The 16423-nt window shown below is 54.4% G+C and overlaps 1 protein-coding gene across 6 annotated transcripts in view; it reads right to left on the reverse strand.

The window, feature by feature from the left end:
• Positions 1-16423, reverse strand: part of PRKAG2 (protein kinase AMP-activated non-catalytic subunit gamma 2) — a 260684-nt gene that overhangs the window by 144043 nt on the left and 100218 nt on the right. The window contains exon 1 of one of the 6 annotated variants that reach the window (XM_030308860.1): positions 4692-4800. The exons of the other annotated variants lie outside the window; for them this stretch is intronic. Coding sequence (XP_030164720.1) covers positions 4692-4785 — 94 coding nt within the window. The 5' untranslated portion in view covers positions 4786-4800. Of the gene's footprint in view, positions 1-4691; positions 4801-16423 lie in introns of those variants that run through there. 6 annotated transcript variants of the gene reach the window in all.

Raw genomic sequence — 16423 nt, forward strand, 5'->3', positions numbered from 1 at the left:
CGGCCACAAGCACCCATTTCACTGTCACTGCTGTCACTCGGCCTGTTGCTGGGACACTCCCCTCTGTCCTGCTGGGGCAGACGAGGGAAGGGGCGTGGACAGTGGCAGCCCCGGCCACCACGGTCTCCCCCGAGTCCTCCTCACTCAACCCTGGAGCCGGCAGGGCACAGATGGGAAGTTGAGGCACAGAGAGGGTGAACACACTGCCCGAGGCAACGCACACCCAGGGCCGCCCTGCCTCCTGCCGGCCTGCTGGGCGGTGGCCGAGGGATCCAGGAAGCCCGCAGAAGGGATGAATCCGGAAGTGCTTAACTGAGATTTTTCCCAGGAAGCCCTCATCCGGGCTATGCCTTCCACCTGTCTTCTACCCGGGGCCCGCGTCCAGGGACCGCTGAGCCGCGTTTGGGGACGGCTGCGTACAGAAGGGCGGGAGAGCAACGGAGAGGGTGGGACGGACGGGGGCCGGTGAGCCAGGCCTCCCTCTCTTGACTTCTAGCTGAGCTGAGAACTCCTAAACTCTGCACTGTTCCGAGGAACACGAGGAAATGCCCTCCGTGACGCTCGACGCCCCACCCCTGCCTGCTAGAGTCTGCCATCCCCCCGGTGCGCCCAGCCCTGCAGATGAGGTCCTGCGTGTCCGGGAGTCTTCTGTGTGAGCGCACGGCCAGCAGGTGCCGGGGGGTGGGGGCCACCAGGCCCACGGAGAGGCAGGGTGGGGACACGGGCTCGAGTCCCCTTGGGGGCAGCCCCAGCCCTCAGGGCCCAGCAGTGCTCTTCTCGACACCCCCCGGGTGTTCCATTCACCCAAGTTCAGCCCCAAGTTCATGCGCCCACAGGGAGGGGACCATGCTGGCCGCTGAGCTCACCTCCCCGCCTGGTCTCCAGCTGAGCGCCTGACTCTGCTTCCTGAGGTCCCCACACGGACCTCTTGCTGCTCCTGGAACCCGGCAAGGGTGTCCCCCTGACCTCAGGGACCTGCACGGCCCACTTCCCCAAGCCTTGGCAGGGGAAGAGCTCCCCCCCAACCCCCAGGCGGCCGACCCCTCATCCTGCCTCTTCCTCCACAGCGCTCACCACCGCACAAGCCAAACACTGGGTGGTTCCACTTGCATGAGGCCCCTAGAGCGGTCAATTCCGAGAGACGGAAAAGCGGGTAGGGCGCTAAGTTTTATTTGACCACAATTAAAAAAAAAAAAAACCATCTCAGGTGTCTGCCTCTGTGAGGGTGGCGTGTGTCTTGCTCACCACCGTGCCCCCAGACGCTGGTGGGACTGGCAGAGCACTGGGCGCTGCTGAACTTGAACACGGCTATGTGATGCCGTTCTCCCTACGTCTCTACACGCTTGCAATTTTCCGTTAGGGAGAGGGAAGTACGAGTATCTGAACAAGACACTGAACGGACACTGGGGTCTTTCCGGGCAACCGCGATTACGCGAAGAGCATGAGGGACAGGCAGGGAGCAGAGGGGGACAGCTGGGGGAGGCAGGACGAACCACAGATGTCCCTTTCCAGCCAGGCCCGCTGCTTTGAGGCAGACAGCCAGGGACACTTCCCCCCAGCACCATGCCTGGCTGTGCGACCTGCCTGCACACACAGAGGACAAGCTGGGCCAGGCAGCGTGGGGTGACGAGGGGACCTGGGCATGAGGAACCCTGAAGTTTTGCTCCAGAAGTGGTCATACTTATCCTGAGGAGGGTCATGGGAAGGGGAAGCTCGTTGTAAAGCAAAGACCCACCAGAAAGAGGTTTCAGTCTTTGGTGTTACTTAGACGCCTCCCGGATGGGGACGGAGTGCCAGCTTCCTGACGCACTTCCTGTATCCGGTGCGGTCCCCAGAAGGGGTCTCTTAAGACTCCAGGTACATCTATCTTTTTTTTTTTTAATGGTTTTTATTTTTATTTTTGAAAGAGCATGAGTGGGGGAGGGGCAGAGAGAGAGAGGGAGACACAGAATCCGAAGCGGGCTCCAGGCTCGGAGCTGTCAGCGCAGAGCCCGACGCGGGGCTTGAACTCACGGACTGCGAGATCACCACCCGAGCCGAAGTCGGATGCCCAACCGACTGAGCCACCCAGGCGCCCGCCCTACCTCTTTTAATTAGTCCCCTCTAATTGCAGAGGGGAGAAAAATTACTGCAGCCAGCCCTCTTTTATCTGATGAGCATAATCCTTTCCTAATCTTCCTTTTGCATTTTTTATTCGCATTGCCACATACTCTTTGTCAACATAATCTGGATGTCTGTTGACCAAAGAGGCTTCAAGAAAAGGCTGAAGTCGACATCATCACTCATGTATCACACGGAGCGTGAAAATCTGAGGCGTCTGCTTAGCTTTGCAGGGGGTCTGGGCAGATACAAAACTCTGAGGGGGTTTGAAGGGATGAGCCTTTCGTGAATCCGAACCTTCAAGGGTGTTTTATCACAAGCCTTGAAGTGTTCAAAAGCCCGACGAGAGCCACGTACTTCCGAAGGAAAATGCCATCCAGGCGAATACGATTGCCCTCCAGGCTCTGTAACGGCCGGTTGGCCGTGGCCTGACTCTCCTTCTCTCTCAGTTGTTCAGGAGGCCGTGGGGACAGCTGCGTGTGAGTGTGTGCACCTGCACGTGTGTGCGGCAAGGATGTGTCTCCGTGGACAAGTCCGTGGCTCCTGGGACAGTACGGCCCGGCCACGGAGAGTGAGGAGCCCACACCAGCCACCTGCGTGTGCTCGATTTGAGGAAAATGGAAGAGAAGGACAAACATCGTCACGACCCTCACGGAAGCTTTCTGGAGAAAGAAGGGGCCTCCTCTAAAATTCCCTGGCCACCGTAGGAAGGAGTGGACCGGCTGAAAGGGAATTTAGAAAAGCAAAAAACCTGAAGCGATCCCTACTCACCAACCAGGAACGATGCGTCCCATAACCAGCCAGTCTGTGGTGAGGACGTGGGATAGAAGGCTGCTTTGGGGACATATCCCTGTCCCTAAGAAGCCAGGGGATCACAGGACGGGTGACCGGGCTTTAGGGAAGGGAAGGTTAAGCGGAGTCTTGACAGGCGGGTGAGGGTCAGCAAGGCACGGAGGGGAGGGGACACCCAGTGGACACTCTCCGACTGTTTTTTCTTCATTCGCCGTCCCCCCGCCCGGCATAGTCTGAGGGGCCGACACCTGCCCCCTGGCCTTGCTCTCAGCTCCTCGCACCCTGAGACTCTGACAAAAGGAAAGACAGGATACACCACAAACCTGGATGCCCGGGCTCTGGCCGCCTCGAGTGGCCTCCGCCTGCTTCCTGAACCCCAGAGGAAGCTTCTGGAGGGAGCCCCGATGTCCCCGACCCTGGTCAGGGCCGGCCATGTGCACGTGAGCGCTTATAAAACTTGGTCGACACGCAAATATTAATTTTTGATCTCAGGAGCGTAGGAGACACGATGACAGCCAAATTTGAAATGCGGGAGGGGAAACCACAGTCTGGCAAGTAACAGGCTTTTAATAATGGCCCTGCCCTTCCCCGTTAGCAAAACGAGACTTTTAGTTAAATATTGGGTTCAGATTTAATTCTAAGGTAAATGAGTGTTTATTACTTTATTATTTAAAGCAAGAGTCCTCTTTGTAAACCACAGTCTATGAATCAAGTCCAAAGACATCTGCCATTCGCCCCCGGGGCAAGGGCAGGCGTGTTCGTACCCAACTCCACCGTAGCATCCGATCAGACACTATTCCTATGTTCCTCCACAAGGTCAAAAACTCCCTGGTTCCAGAGTTGCTGTTTCCTCTGCCCGCACGCCCCAGGGTCACCAGCCTCGCACTGGGCCCCCCAGAGGCTTTCTGGAAGTAGTTGGTACAATTGGATTGGCATCTTCACTACCCCCGGGATGTGCGTGGGGCCCTTTCGGTCCCTCCCACAGCGGGGTACTCAGGAACACCCTGCATCAGACAGGCCGTGGCCACCGGGAACTTAAAATGAAGAAGTGTCCCATCGAATTTTGAATGGGCAGGTCTTAGCCACGCCTCCAGGGAGCTCAGAATGCTCTGGAATTCCTGTCACGCCACCCAGCCGGAGGGAAAACTGACCCCAAATCCACAGGTCACTGGAGGTACTGAATCACAGACGCTGCCCCTCATGACCCAGTCCGTCACACTGGTCCCAACCCCATGTGTGGGGGAGCCGTGGAAGGTTCCAGACGCCAGGGAGATCGCGAAGCAAACCCCTCTCCCCGGGGACACGAATCAGGCAGGTGCCTTCCCCTCCTACGTGAACCCCTGGTCCGATTGCTCAGCCATAGGGCGAAGGGTCCATCCCGTTGACCCCCAACACGAGCTTTCTCTGCACACACGCATTTCATCCTTGATAGCCGAAAATAACAGTTCCAGTCCATTCTTTCTTTCTCCCAAGCTGCGGGTTTTGCCTAAATGAATGACAATCCAATCGATCACCAACCTCATTGGGCCAGGTGGGGTGAGACACAGGAAGGGGTCTCAGAGGAACGTCGGGCAGTTCACGGTAAGCACTCCCATCAATTCGGAGACACCTGCCAACCTAGTCCTCTAACTACTGCCTGGCAATTACACCTGCACACAGCTACCACTCAGGAGGCTGTGCGTGCGCGCGCGCGCGCGCGCACACGCACACGCACACGCACGCACGCACGCACCACGCCGTGGGGTTTCCCCGCCTACAGCACAGACTGGCAGAAAACCAGGCAAAGGGCAGCGTCCTACCGAAACGGCCGTGGGGCTCCGACTGGCGCCTCCCCGTGCTCCGGTTTGGGTCCTTGTGTTTCTTGTTCCCCCTGAGACTGCCGAAGCGTTTCATGGGTAGCGGTGGCCACAGGAGCAGCAGCAGGTGACCGTACCAAGGCCCGCAGAACCCGTGTCAGCACCAGATGGCGGGGGGCCGGGAGAGCTGCAGCATCGGGCGGCAGGCGTGGGCCAGCCAGCAGCTCAGCCACCGAGAGCTTAGAGACGCGGCTTGTGCTCAAGCGACAGCCCGGGGCCCTCACCCCGGCACGGCACGGGTCGCTCTCGGGGCCGGCGGCCACGGGACACGCAGGGCAAGCCCACCGCAGTCCTTCCTCGGAGGCTCGGAGAGAGAGCTCAGCCGTCCTCCCCGCCACACCTCCGGCCGCCGCGGTGGAACAGCCCCTGTCCTTAAGTAGGCAAGACGCTGCCGCGGGTTTGTTTATGTAGTTGAGGTCAGCTGTGCGCTCAGACACTCCGGGACTTTTTGCTCCTTAAAATCAGAGAAGGAGGGAAGACTAAATAGGCAAACGGAGCCCAGGCTCGCCCGTCATGTGCAGATCCGCAGATGTCTCTTTAAAAAGACTGTAAAAGGAAACCGCCCTGTACAGACAATTCTTGGCCAGCGCACATTCCCATTATGACATGACATCACACAACTATTTTGATTCATGTGTTCCAGGGCTCCACGGGGTCAGGAGGCTCCGGCTGCTGCTCGGTGGAGAAGCCACAAGTCCCCGGGCTGGGAATCAGCTGAATCTGTTTCAGCTCGCTGAAAGATACAAGACCACCTGTGAGGTGGGGCGATGGGGCTGGGGGGAGGGGGGGCTCCGGAATTCAAGGGAAGGTTCTTCAGCAAATGCACAACTCGAGGCCCGGGCTTCTCAAGAATTGTGGCACGACAGAGCTTTTAGACAGAATCTAGTCCGTCCCCTTCCATCACAGACGGGGAAGTTGAGGCTCAGGAAGGTCCAAGGTCCTGTAGCTAACGGCAGAAGCAGGGCTAGAATTTTAAGCTCCTTAACTCCTAAGGCAAACCCCGATCTAATAAAACACAACAAAAAAACTTTCTATGTGTTGTGTGACTAAAAACCGCTGTAAAAAGCTAAGACAGAAAAGTAATTTTTATCTTTATAAAAATGTTTATTTATTTCTCTGGAGAGAGGGAGAGGGAGGGAGGGGCAGAGAGGGAGGGAGAGAGAGAGAACCCCAAGCAGACTCCACGCTGTCAGCGTAGAGCCCGACACGGGGCTCGAACCCACGAACAGTGAGATCGCGACCTGAGCTGAAACCAAGAGTTGGATGCTTAACTGCCTGAGCCACCCAGGCATTCTGAAAAATAATTTTTAAATTTAAAAAATTCTTTTTTTTTTTTTTTTTTTGCTGATATCTACACTAGATTAAAGGGAAGTGACAGTATGTGTTACTAACCAGCTTCACGATCTTGAGACGTTACTTCCAATTTCTGGGCCTCAGTTTCCCCCTGTGAATCGCGACGAGACTCGATCCCATTAGGGTTTCATCTACTTCTAGAAGTCTACACTTCTAACGTCTGTTCAGTGTGCCTTTTCTTTCCTCCCGGGACTGATGGATAGAAACAGTGATCAGATATTTGTGGCAAGGATGCATGAATGGACAAGCAAAATAGTTTTGCCCTCAAGGAATTTGCAAACGACGATGATAAACCATAAAGCAATAATGACTGCATAAAAAACAAACAAAACAAAACAAAGCTGGATGCGTTCAACAGCGAGTGGCCAGCACGGACAATGAGTGCCATCAACGCAAATGGCCAGAGGGGCAATATGCGTGGCCCCGCTTGGAAGGGAGAGCTTGAGTTGGCCTGGAGGGCTGGAGGGTCTGGAGGAAAGGAGAGAGGCCAGGCCAGGCCAGCACAGCCTCCCCAAACAAGGCGCGAGACCCCCCCCCCCCCAGCTGGGTCCCCCAAGGCACGAGAGGATCATCTCTGTTGCTAAATATGGCAGCGCACACTCACTGTGATTAAACTCTGAAAAAGACTGAGTAGGTAGGTTTTTCCCACTGAGATTTCCTTTTTTTTTTTTTTAAATCTTACCAATTCAGCTCCTCACAGAAGTCGAAATGTTCTCCTGATTGAAAAAAAAAAAAAAAAAAAAAAAAAAAAAAAAAACCAGAGCAGGGGTGCCTGGCCGGCCCAGTCGGTGGAGCGTGCAACTCTTGATCTCAGGGTCGTGAGGTCGAGCCCCACGCTGGGTGTGTAGATTACTTGAAAAGAAATAATAAATTGGGGCGCCTGGGTGGCTCAGTCGGTTAAGCTTGTGATGTCGGCTCAGGTCATGATCTCACGGTTCGTGGGTTCGAGCCCCCGCATCGGGCTCTGTGTTGGCAACTCAGAGCCCGGAGCCTGCTTCGGATTCTCTGCCTCCCTCTCTCTCTGCCCCTCCCCCGCTTGCACTCTGTCTCTCTCTCAAAAATAAATAAACGTTTAAAAAATTTTTAAACAAAATGGTATTAATAACGCCTGCCCCACAGGACTGTGGGAAGGACGAAAGAAAATAATAACTGAGGTAGCCAGCACTCCAACCGCCATGGGGTAGGCGCTCGGCAAACAGGGTATATTATTTTACTGATTAAAATATAGTTCTTAGAGGACAAGAATGTCTTTGAATTATTCATAGCACTAATCCCCTCCATCAGCAACTGTCCTGTACATTTGGTAGAGGTTTAATCACCACTCGATGAGTGAGTGGCCACATAAACGAGGCACAGGACCATCGGGCATGCCACAGTCATTGTTTATTTTCCACACGAATTTGCACTCGCTCACTTGCAGTCGCTAAACTCTGCAATGTGATCGCTTGCTACGTTCTTTATCGTACAAGAACGGTGTACTGGCTTAGACAAAAACTTTTCATTTTCCTTTTGACCAAATATGCTCCTTGGCTCTGAGCTGTCAGCACAGAGCCCGTGAATCCACGAACCGCGAGATCATGACCTGAGCCCAAGTTGGACGCTTAACCAACTGAGCCACCCGGGTGCTCCAATACCTTTTATTTAAAGACGAACAACCGAGTCAGAGAGGTGTCTTGACCCGGATCACACAACTAACAAGCTGGGAAAACCCACGTTATCTGATTCCAAGATTTACGTCTTTGCACCGTCCCGAACTTTGTCATACACATGCGCAAGAAAATTCACCACCAGTGAAACAAGGGTCTGGGCAGTGCCCTAGGCTGAATCTTACGGGCCACACAGGACCACAGCGGACTGGGGTGATTTGGAAATTTCTCTCTTCTCCCTTGCACTTTTTGATGGTTAGGCCGGAGAACTTACAGGAGAAAGAGAGAAGGGTCACGTTTGAAAGGCTCGATTCCCATCACCGTCCAGCCTGTGACACGGACCAGCCTGAGTCTGGGACACCTGGCTTGTCCCATGAGCGTGCCATGCTTTGGAAACACAACGCGGACCTGCTCGCCTCTCCCACAGATGCATGCAGGTTGCTGAGCAGAGAACCGGGGAGCCCTGTTGCTTTCTCTGCGCTGCAAGGCCGAGGCTCGCTGCTGTGCTCAGCTCTGGGCTCCACACTGCCCGAACTCACTCAGCGGGAACGTCTGATGCCTTGTAGAGGGGCTTAAAGGATGTGGCAAAGAAGAAAGAAGAAAAGCATTACCCAGATCATTCAGGGCTACTGTTCTGCTAATGAGACGGTGACAGAATATTCTGGAAAGAAATGGTGGAGTTGGTCTGATTCAGCAAAAACGGGTTTGGCCCAGCATAGCTCCCTGTCCTGGGGGATGGGTCCTGGAAAGCTTGGGATGGAGGGAGCTGGGGAGCAGGTTTGAATGCAGCTTTCAGAAACCCTAGGTGACTTCAAGCATGACGGCCTTGACATGGACACAAATCCCCAAAGAGACCCTACCCACACCAACACGCACTTTGGACCTCACTCAAGATGTTCTTCCCAGGGTCAGTTTCACCCAGGGGCAGAGGAAAAGGCTGCTGGTGACATGGGATTTCCGAAACAGAAGCAGTGGTGTCCTGGGAAATGATGAGCAGGCACAAGTCTGGGGGGCAGGGGGACGACTGGTTTGTGGTCTGCACGTTCTGCGGTGCAAATGCCCCAACAGTGGCCCGTTTCCAGGCACCAGTGCGGCATGGACCGACTTGCAGAATTTCTGGAAGTGTAACAATTGGCTCACTCGCCACTGGGGCCTTCCTGTTCAACTCACAGGCGCCTGAAATTCCTTAAACTGGGGACAGCGCTGTTTATTCCACAAATAGAGGTAGATGCCGGTGCTCTGGGAGAGGGGACGCGTGCACGCTGCTGGTTAAGGGACCAAGGACCCTTCCTTCGGCATGCTGGCCGGGGCTGGGAGAGACGCCCATTCACGGGAGCGCTAAAAATGCTGCCTTCCTCACCATTTCCATCAGCTGACGGTCTCAAACAAACCAGGGCAAAACCCCTTTATGCCAGAGTGATTCAGGTAGTGGGAAGACGTTCCAATGGAAACCTTTCCAGATGGGATTTTTTTCTAAGGGAAGGAGTGGAAAAAAAAAAAAAGGGAACTAATGGCTTCCAAGATGAAACTGTATTTTAAAGATTTTTAGTTTTTTTAATTTTTTAATGTTTATTTTTGACAGAGAGAGCGCACACGCACATATGGGGGAGGGGCAGAGGGAGAGGGAGACGCAGAATCCCAAGCAGGCTCCAGGCTCCGAGCTGTCAGCTCAGAGCCGGACGCGGGGCTCAAACCCACGAAGTGTGAGATCATGAGCCGAAGTCGGACGCTCAACAGACTGAGCCACATGGGCGCCCCCGGTACTGTGTTTTAAAATATATTTTTAAAGGACCTGCGTCTTTCTAGATGGTACTTTACAAATCACTTGTTGGGGCTACACCCGGAAGCCTGGCATAGGACCAGGCAACTGGGGCAGAGGGGTTTTCGCACTTGGCCAAACAAGGCCTCCGGATCACCACTGAGCGAGTTCTGGGAGGTCTGGTGGAAGTACGGGTCTTGCCAATTGTGTCGTTTATTTCTGTTGTTGCTGTCCTTCTAGGTTTTCGGCGACAAACCTACACCTGACAGCCAGAAAAATAAAAAGGTGCTGAAGGGTGCTTCCTGGAGACGGGGCACACCGTGAGCCTGCTTTGTTATTTTGTGTGTCTGTGTGTTTCTTCCCTCCGAAGCTGTACGGAAAGCCTCTGGTCGTGGGAATCTTACCTGATGGGGGAAACAGAATCGTACCGAGCGGATGAGTTCTTCAGGCTGGCGCGTGGGCAGGGAGGTGGGCCCGGGAACAGAAGCCCGTTGTGCCCTGTGCCCTCGGTCACCCCGGGGGTGGCATATCCTGACCTGGGGGGCATCGACCGATGCCCTTGAAGGCAAGGGGGGCTGTGCTGACGGCTCCCTGCCCTCCGTCAGCCAAAGCTCTGCACTCGCCCTGCGGCCGCATCCTCAGGGTAGGGCTGAGGGCCACCGCATGACCACGGCGTCTGGGTCTCTTTACCCCGATGTGTGCATTTTACTGGGCGGGCTGGTCTCTGCACATCTGAATATCGCACACCACTCAGAAGCCCGAGTGCGGAGGTGACAAGAGGCCCTGGGGGAGGCAGGGGAGGTGGAGAGGGGACATCGCGGGGGGCCGCAGACAGGCCAGCAGGACCGTGCTCTCTCGCCACTGCTCCAGGAGGCCAGCAAACAGAAGCTCTCGCTCCTTCCCTGTGCCGGGCCGGCTGTCGCTCCGTGCGGGGAGCGTTGCCACGTTCACAGAGTTCCGACGTGTAAGACCCCCTCGGTGACCCTCGTGGCCCCACAACGCAGGTAATAAGCCAGTTCAGTCGTTGGAAGCTCTCAGCTGGTGAGCCGGGAGGCCTTGTTCCCTCGGCCTGGGGGCAGGTGCCAAGACGTGAGGCACCCGTCGTCCCAATGACTTGGTCCCATTCACAGGCTGCCGGCGGTGGCCCCAAGCAGCACTTGTGCTCTCTCTGCAGCGGACACCATGGTTGATGCTGACCTCTGCTCGTCACCCCCCCACCCTGTACACATAGGGGTGCGGCAGCAGGGGGCCCTGAGGGGGTCCTCACAGGGCCGGGCAGTCCTTGGAATACCCACAGGAGTGATCCCCCCTCCCCCCCCCCGTCCCCGAGGCCCACCTACCTCTGGATTTCCAATTACATTAAAATACAGTTTTTTAAAGGCCAAAACCCTTGTCACCGAAGCCACTTGGGCACTGGGTCCTGTGCAGCTGCGAACAATTCCCCGAAATGGCCACAAGGGGCCCGGATGAGAGAGCGTCTGAAGACCGCCCTCACTAAAGGCACTTCATGCCTTTTGGACGGGTTCCCACAGCCCAGATGGCACCCCTCGAGCGCGCCCTCTCGCCGGATGAGCTCCCCGTGCAGACAGAAGCAGCCAGGGGACGGGCCCGGCTGCCACCAGGGGCCCCACCCCGTTAAGGGCGCCTTCCATCGGAACAGAGCGTGTAGACCGTTCCCAAAGCACCGTGCTCAGGACTTCCCCACCACGCTGGGAGGTAGGAGGCCAGCCCGCACGATCCGATTTAAGAAATAAAAAGAAACGGAGACTCCGAGAAAATGACGTGTCCAGGATCCCGCCAGAGGGTCAGGGGTGGGGCTGGGGGGCTAGACGCGGGGTCGCCGGGCCCCCCGTTCAGGGGCACTGAGGTCCTCAGGTCGCCTCTTCTCCGTCGGGATGTGGGAAGAGTAAATAAGGACACTGCAATGGGAAATGGACTCCGAACCCTTCGAGGGTCATGTGACAGTACCTGAAAAGCACCCAGATCCCTTGAAGGGCCGCGAGCCAAACAAAATCCCATTATGTAAGAGGGCAGCGGGTCCCCCCCTGGAGCCGAGCGGGAGCGGCAGCACATATTTGCTAACACCCTCCTGCTGCTTGCAAAATACTGGGTCGTGTTTCACGGAAAGTTCTAAAGGTCACCGTGGCACTTGACTCTGAGTGAGGCTGCCATGTCACCTCACCGGGGCCTTCCGTGTCCCCTCCCGGAGCTGTTGATGAGGCGGAGGCCCTGGAGAGCGACAGCCCCTCCGTGACTCAGGCCCCCGTGCCTCCTGCCCGCCACCCCTCACCCCCGCCCCCACGAGCAGGAGTGTGGAGACTCCGGTGTGAGTGGAGTCCAACTTGATTTTTTGGGTAAAGACAAACCCCCTCAGCCTGAATAGTTCCACTCACACCAGTGACGTCAAAACCCGGTGACAACAGGAATGCCAACTTGAAAAATACGGGGGAGTACAGAAAAAGTGGAAAAAACAATGGCAGTAATTATTTTTAGCATGCCCAAGGGCAGCACCCAAAAGTATGAATCCCTAGATGTTCTTAAAGTCTTCAGGGGGCATCGGGAGGCCTTGGGGGGGTCCTCACGGGGCCAGACCGTCCTTGGAATACCCACAGGAGCGATCCCCCCCTGAGACCCACCTACCTCTGGATTTCCAATTACAGAGCCCCCTCCCCCCCACAGTGGGGGCCTTACCTAACCCCTCCTCGTGGCCCTTGCAGTCCCTGGGGGTCTCTCTGCCAGGCCAAGGGCTGTGAAGGTGCCAGAGACCAGAGCAGCTCCTAACTGCAGCATTCAGAGGGGCCAGGGTGAGCCCAGAGCTCAAGGACTGAAGAGTAACGGCTCTCAAAAACTAGACGCCAAAGATTATAGAGGCCAAGCCTCTGGATTTTCCATCTAGTTCTTTCTGTGAATTATGTCTTGGAAAGGCCAAAGTGATAAAGGAACGCGCAAAACCCTTGGCAACTGGCGAGGGTCAAGACCTCATCAGCTCCCCCGTTCGGCCGGAGACAGAGGGTGGCCACCTAGGCCTTCAGCCCCTGGGGCGGCCAACCACGGTTTCCATTTTCCAGAATCCGGGGCTCCTCAAAGGAGGTGACCCCAGCTGCTTTTCCACTCCCTTCATCTGGGTGAAGCCACTAGTTTAAAATACGACACCTGCGGGGGGCACTTGGGGGGCTCAGTCGGTTGACCGTCTGACCTCGGCTCAGCTCGTGATCTCGTGGTTCGTGGGTTCGAGCCCCGCGTCGGGCTCTGTGCTGACAGCTCGGAGCCTGGAGCCTGCTCCGGATTCTGTGTCTCCCTCTCTCTGCCCCTCCCCTGCTCGCGCTCTCTCTCTCTCTCTAAAATAACATTAAAAATAATTAAAATACGAGACACGAGCTGAAGTCTGCCTTTCATTGATTTCGTGAAATATGTTAAAAACAAGACGGTGAGCAGGAAGGCTGAAGATACCTTGGGTCAAACAAAGGCCCCTAAAGCAACGCAGGCTCACCTATCGGCACGCGGTTTCGAGCCATCTAGTTTACTCTTCCACGTTCCGCCCATAAAAGAGACCGCAACACGACCCGAGCCCCCCGCACGGAAGTTTTGAGGGACTCAGATGAGATTAAAGATCTTGAAAGCTGTGGAGCACTTCGCAGGCGGGCAGGATCGTCTCACCCTTCAGGCGGCTCTGAGCGCTGGCTCAGACTCCGTGTGCCTCAAGGACATCGTGGGGAAAACCGCAGCAGCAAAGCCTCGGTGACGGAAGGGCACCTCCTGGGGCTGGCTGCCTGGGCTGCGCATCAGGGGACGGCGCCGGACTGGCCTGGCCGGGCAGGTGTTGGGACGGGTGCTAGACCCGATCTAGACCCAGAAGTCAGAAGTAATTGGGACAAAACCCTGCTCGTCAGCCCTAACCCTCAAAGCCCAGGCATTTCTTTTTTTCTTGAGCGAAGAACCAAGGGACGTTGCTCCTAATAATTGACTCTTTTTAACCACACACACAAAGAACGCTGGTTCTCGGCAGCACTTTGCGATGGGAGGGCGGGGGGCGCTATTCAGGGAAGAACACGGACTGCCGTGGAGCGGGTAGCTGGAACAAGAAAGGAGGTGCGGAGGGTAAGAAGAGGGCAGTCAGAAGCCCTCACGATCCAGAACCCAGTCCCTGTATCTCAGTGCCGGCCGGCTGGATATGCTGGCGTGCATCACGGGGCAATCTGGCGAGGACCCTAAATCGTCTGCAGACGGTGACGTTGTATTTCGTATCTTTTGGATAAGAACGCTGCAAAGTGCATAATGTACCTAACACTTAAAAAGATGCATGGTTTTGGTGCTCAGTGCTTTAAGTTTCTAAATTTCTAAAAAATTTTTTAAAAGTTTATTTATTTTGAGAGAGACAGAGACAGCATGAGCAGGGGAGGGGCAGAGAGAGAGAGAGAGAGAGAGAGAGAGAGAATCCCAAGCAGGCTCCACGCTTTCAGTACAGAGCCCGATACAGGGCTCGAACTCACGAAATCGTGAGATCAGAACCCGAGTCGAAACTGAGAGTTGGACGCTTAACCGACTGAGCCACCAAGGTGCCCCCTGAGCCACCCAGGCGTCTCGAGTGGTTTAAGTTTCAAACATCTAGAACATTGACTTATGTGGCTGGTTCACTTCTTGATATTGACAAAATAAGAAATGCCATTCTATAATTTAGATCGTTTGCTAATTCGGGTTGGCCTTATCCCAAATTAGTCAGATGTTACTATACTCACTGACATCACTCACCTCAACTCCTTTCTTTTCCTGAAAAAAAAATTTTTTTTTCAACGTTTATTTATTTTTGGGACAGAGAGAGACAGAGCATGAACGAGGGAGGGGCAGAGAGAGAGGGAGACACAGAATCGGAAACAGGCTCCAGGCTCCGAGCCATCAGCCCAGAGCCTGATGTGGGGCTCGAACTCACAGACTGCGAGATCGTGACCTGGCTGAAGTTGGACGCCTAACCGACTGCACCACCCAGGCGCCCCCTGAAAAATTTTTAAAGTTTATTTATTTTTGAGAGAGATAGAGTCAGTGTGAGTGGGGGAGGGGCAGAGAGAGGGAGAGAGAGAGTCCCAAGCAGGCTCCCATACTGCCAGCACAGAGCCTGATGTGGGGCTTGATCTCATGAAACTGTGAGATCATGACCTGAACCAAAATCAAGAGTCGGATGCCTAACTGACTGAGACCCCCAGGTGCCCCATCAACTCCCTTTCTAACTAAGGCATTATTCTAAGAGGGTGATAATGGCTCTTGGGGACGGCTACTACTATTTTTTATATATAAAGTGCAGATATACACATAGTACATAAATAATATATGGTACATCCGTTCTATTAAAGTTGCATAGGGGCGCCTGGGTGGCTCAGTTGGTTGAGTATCCGACTTCAGCTCAGGTCACGATCTCACGGTTCACGAGTTCGAGCCCCGCATCAGGCTCTGAGCTGATGGCTCAGAGCCTGGAGCCTGCTTCCGATTCTGTGTCTCCCTCTCTCTCTGCCCCTCCCCCATTCATGCTCTGTCTCTCTCTGTCTCAAAAATAAATAAAAACATTAAAAAAAATTAAAAAAAAAAAGTTGCATGGGGTGATTAGAAACAAATGTCTAAGAAACCTCTTTGTGGGGATGGTAAAAAGAAAAGGTTGATTAATTTAAAAAAGTAAAGCAAAGGGAAATTGGAAGGGGCACCTGGGTGGCTTAGTCCGTTGAGCGTCCGACTTCGGCTCAGGTCATGATCCCACAGTTCATGGGTTGGAGCCCCGCATCGGGCTCTGTGCTGATGGCTCAGAGCCTGGAGCCTGCTTTGGATTCTCTCTCTCTCCCTCCCCTCTCTCTGCTTTGGATTCTCCCTCTCTCCCTCTCTCTCTGCTCCTCCCCCTCTCTCACTCTGTCTCTCTCTCTCTCTCTCAAAAATAAATAAACATTAAAAAAAGAAGGGGAATTAGAAGATATGGGGGAGTGAGTATTCATCATCCACCACGATGAGACAGTATACAAGCTTTGACATTGATAAGCCACAAAATAGCTGAATATGTACACAATTTTAAAAGGTCACATTTGGGTTTGGGTGGAGTGGGATGCGAGATCACTGCCTTTCAGTAGCTATCATTTTGAACTGGTTTTTTTCTTCAATCATGTGATTGAAGGGCTTCATTGAAAACTAAAACGTAAAGAGGATAAAACAAAATGAAATGCAAACAAGAAAATCTAGTAAATGGTGATCAGTATTTCCAGCAGGAAAAAGCAGCAAGGTGCATTCTCAGTAAATTGCTTCAGCAAAAGCTAAAAAAAGAAAAGAGAAGTGTTGAGAAACACCGTTGTGAGCAGCACCTCCTGGCATGCATGCCATCTGGCTTTTATCTCTTATCGCTGGCCCAGAGGCGGGAGATTAGCTGGAAACATTATCCAGCCCTCCCCCAACGAGGAGAATGTGCTAATTCACCAATGTTCCAGAGGGTGGCTTCCTGCCCTTTAGAGGACTTGGTCGAGGGTCCTCGCAGGATCAGAGGGTAAGGAGGAAGGTGGGAGGTTCTCCTCACAGAGGCCTAGGAGTCACAACAGCAGCACAGCAGTGTGTCTTTATAGATGTCCCCACCGAGTGGAAACGTTGGAAAGAAACTAGACCTACGGCAGTGGAGCAAGGGGGTCTGTGATAGAGTATGAAACTTAGAAATGATCCAGAGAATCTGCTGTCTTTGCTCTCCCCTCACTGGAGGCTTGAAGGGGATGGTCAGACCCTGAGTCAGCCTGTCATGATTTGGTGACAATGAGGCAGTCCCCTACTCCATCAGTCTGTCCTGCCGTCTCCTCTCCCGGGAGAGAGTCGCTCCTCAGAATCAATGAGGTGTGGCCACTGGCACTTCTCTGCCGCTCCCCCCACCCCAGCCCGCACTTCATTTCAAAAAGTCTAGTGTC

Source organism: Lynx canadensis, chromosome A2 (genome assembly GCF_007474595.2).
Source record: "Lynx canadensis isolate LIC74 chromosome A2, mLynCan4.pri.v2, whole genome shotgun sequence".
Lineage (NCBI taxonomy): Eukaryota > Metazoa > Chordata > Mammalia > Carnivora > Felidae > Lynx > Lynx canadensis.